Raw genomic sequence first — 3,697 nt, forward strand, 5'->3', positions numbered from 1 at the left:
CCTGCTGAGGAGGGGAAAGTTTTATTGTGTCTGCTCTCGTTTTCCGCAGATAAGAGCGGGGCAAAGGGAGGAACCGATCACGGGGTCACTTCCGAAATTCCCACATTTAGATTAATTATTACACTCGTCCCCACGCACCGGGCTCTTAATTAGCCGGGAAGTTTTCCTGCTGGAAAAATCGGGGAGTGAAAAGCGCTCCGCCCCGCCGGGAAGGGAGATGAGAGAAATCCCGATTTTTCCTGGGGGATCCCAGTCCGGGTGACATCCCGGAGGAAGGACAGGAGAGGTGGCTCTTCCCCCTCCTGCCCGATCCTCATCCCATCCCTGGGAATGCCGCGATGATGTGGAAATTTCCCTTGGAGAAAAATTATTCCCGGGGGTTTCAGAGATTCCCGCAGCCGCTTTCCCTCCTCTGTCCCCAGCAGTCTCAGCGTTCACCCCGCTCCAAACTCAGCTTCTCCAGGAGATTGGAAAACCGGGATAATTCCACCTGGAAATAAACAGCAGGAAAATAAAATTAAAAAAAAAATTATCAAGCCCACCCGAAAATTAGGAGAAGGTTTCATTAGGAGAGGCTGGAAGGGTGGGCTGGGAGGCACCTGCTGCCTCCGTGTTCTTCATCTTCACCCCCAAATTCTCTCTCCGTGCACGGCTGAGAAATAAATCCTGAAAGGATCTGCCACATCTCAGTGGTTTTCTACTAAATATGAACTATTTGCGAAGCCATTTTTTAAAAATCAGGATTTTTCAGATTGTTTGGCCCAGGGGAAAAAAAAAAATTCACCTCAGATCATTCCTCTGCTGCCAATATTTTAGTTTGCATCTGACAAAATGCGCTGGGGTTTATCGAGTATTTGTTATTTTTATTCATTGGAGGAATAAAAAGAGGCAGGCAGAGAGGTTTTCTCTTCACATTTAGAAAAATCCACTAAAAATGTGCAGGATTGGGATATTATTTCAAACCCAAGTGATCAATTTTCATTGGGCTTTCCTAAATTTATGAATGATTCTGAGAAACTTAAAAAATAATCCACAATAACCAATAAGGTGCCATGTAAATTCATTGTCCAAATGCTGTTAAGGGTCCAAATCTTCATTTAAGAGGCCAATTTGGATTAATTGATGCAGAGAAGTAAATTTAGGTACCCCACAGCACTGCAAGCCTGATATTCTTCTTGCTTCTCAGGAAATACAAATTTTAGAGGTAAAAAGTACAAGCCAGTCCTTGATAACTCCAGTAACATGTCCCAGCTTATCTGTTTAGTCTTTTTTCTAATGTAAATATTTGTATTTCTGTTTCTATTGTCTGTGACTTTCAAGTCCAGTTTCTTTTCTGGGCTGGGTCAGTTTTTGAATAGTTTTTAATATTTTTCTTCCCGTTTTTTGTCACCAAGGTTGAGATTTGAAAGCTTTAAAATATTTCTGTCAGAGACAACTGGCCCTGGACCCTTGAGAAACTTTGTGAAAGCTTAAAATCCTGGCATAAATTTCCTTAAATTCAATATTTGCATGGCAGAGGAATGCCCTGATGTTCCCTTTTCCCTGGTTTTTTGTCTGTGAGATGTGGATGCATCAAGGTTTTGTAGGATTTTTTAAGAACTGGCTGCAGAGTTGCTGATTTTGTGAGGATTTCCAAGCTTCAGCATTTCCAACAGGGCCTCATTTCTGCCAAAATCAGGGAAATCTGAAAAGTTGAGCTGAGTGCAGGCCCAAAAAACCAAATTACAGCACAGAGAGGAGAACAAAAACCCAAAAATCAGGGCCGGGGAGGAACGGGGAAAGAGGAAGTTGAAATCAAGATGTAAAGAGGGAATTTTGACCCAGAGATTTTAGCTTTGCATGTGGAAGTGAAAATCAGGGTTAGGGGTGAGCAAAGGGAGAGGACAGAAGTGAAAAGCTCAGCCTCCTGTGGAAAAAAAAAGCTGGGAAATACCTGAAAATGGGGAATTCTCTCATGTTTTGGGAGGTCGCTGTGGCTGGGGAATGAAAATCAGGGCTGGATTGAGTAAAGGAGCTGCTGATCCTGTTTTTAAAGAGTAAACAAATCAGAAAAGAGAAATAAAATCAGGTTGTGACAAACTTCAGCCAATTGTAACTGCCTGGACTGGAGTCAGAAAATGTTAAGAGGAAGGAAAATCTCGAGCTGCAACTCCGAGGACGCAATGCAGGGCTGGTTCCTCTTCCAGAGAGCAAAAGAGGAATTAAAAACGAGCTGGATTTTTATCTCTGGGTTTGTTTTTTTGGGGGGTTTGGGGGGGTTTTGTGGTGGTAGTGCTGTGGAATTGGGGAAACAACAATGGGATCTAAAGAGAATCAGACAAAATAATTCAAGCTCTGATTTTTGGCAGACGACACGGAGAGAGATCCCAGATGTCCGTGGAGTTCCAGCAGGTTGAATTTGGTTGGGGAATTCAAGGAGATACAAGAAAAATTAAATTTTTCATCATTAAACCAGCGTGAACAGTTAAAAAAAATCTGAATCTTAAAGTTCAGAAATCTTTATATTTCTCATCAAAATCCCAGCGAATCCTGTGTTCCTAAAGGTTTGATGGGTTCTGGCACCAAGGAGCACAAACATTTTGGGGAAAGGGGAAAGTCCTTAGTTCAGGTCATGATTTCCATCCATCCACTCGAGGGTGAGGCCTGAAAATTATTTGCTTTATGCTCCTGAAGGAAAGAAAGAAATTGTTCAGTAAATTGGGATTAAACATTTGATTGAGGCCTGATTTTCCACGGCCTTGCTCTGGATTTCTGCTTGGGCAGCTCTGTTAAGAGCTCTTGATATAAATCAAACCATCGAGCGCTGCTACTTGAATTCATTTATCGACAATTACAGGGACTTTGGAAAGCTCATTTTCTGTATTTTTCATCTCAGAGCATTTTTTCATTTCACATCCTGCTGGGTGTTTCAGAGGTGCATCAAGGAAGAAAAATTTCTGTCCAACCATTGGGAAAAATTGGGTTTAAAATGGTAGAAATCCACAATGAGGAGTAAAAAAGGTGCATTTTAAAGAATATAAGTTATGGTAATATAATGATATTTTAAAGAACATAAGTTATGGTAATATAATGATATTTTTAAAACTCGCTATCTTAGGATCTTTGGTTCTCCAGGAAATTTCTTGGAGTTCTCGTGGAAATTCTTCTCCAGGGGAAAAGAATTTTTTATCCAGGTTGGAAAACACTTTAGTGCAGCAACAAATCAACCACCACGCTACCATTTAGCAGCGGGCAGGTGTGGAATTTATCCTTTCAGAGCTCAAATTCTGTCATCAAATTGAAAATCCTTGATTAGAGAATAACAAAGGCGCCAACGCTTGGGGGGAAGAGGAGAATTCCCATCCCAGCGGATCAGGAATGATTCCCAACACCCGCTTGGCCCACCCAGGTTTTCACTGCGGCTTCTTCCCCCTCTCCATGAAACAAAGTAAACTGAGGGTTCTGCTCTTGCTGGCGCAGGTGGTGGCCCTGGGGGACGTCCCCGATGGGACCCTGGTGACGGTGATGGCCGGGAATGACGAGAATTACTCGGCGGAGCTGCGCAACGCCTCTGCCGTGATGAAAAACCAAGTAGCGAGATTTAACGACCTCAGATTTGTTGGGAGAAGCGGCAGGGGTAGGTACCGGCCAGGAAATGGTTGGCCTTTTTATTTTGGTTTTTTTTTAGGGGGGGGAAAAAAGAAAAAAAAAAGAAAAA

The 3,697-nt window shown here is 42.6% G+C and overlaps 1 protein-coding gene across 1 annotated transcript in view; it reads left to right on the forward strand.

Moving 5' to 3' along the window:
• The window catches only part of LOC102032799 (runt-related transcription factor 1), a gene marked incomplete at its 3' end in the record, with an annotated part of 6,096 nt that extends 2,480 nt beyond the window's left edge, over positions 1-3,616 (forward strand). The window contains exon 3 of the mRNA XM_005427808.1: positions 3,460-3,616. Coding sequence (XP_005427865.1) covers positions 3,460-3,616 — 157 coding nt within the window. The remainder of the gene's footprint in view (positions 1-3,459) is intronic.
• Between the last annotated feature and the right edge of the window lie 81 nt (positions 3,617-3,697).

Source organism: Geospiza fortis, unplaced genomic scaffold (assembly GCF_000277835.1).
Source record: "Geospiza fortis unplaced genomic scaffold, GeoFor_1.0 scaffold96, whole genome shotgun sequence".
NCBI classification, from domain to species: Eukaryota; Metazoa; Chordata; class Aves; order Passeriformes; family Thraupidae; genus Geospiza; species Geospiza fortis.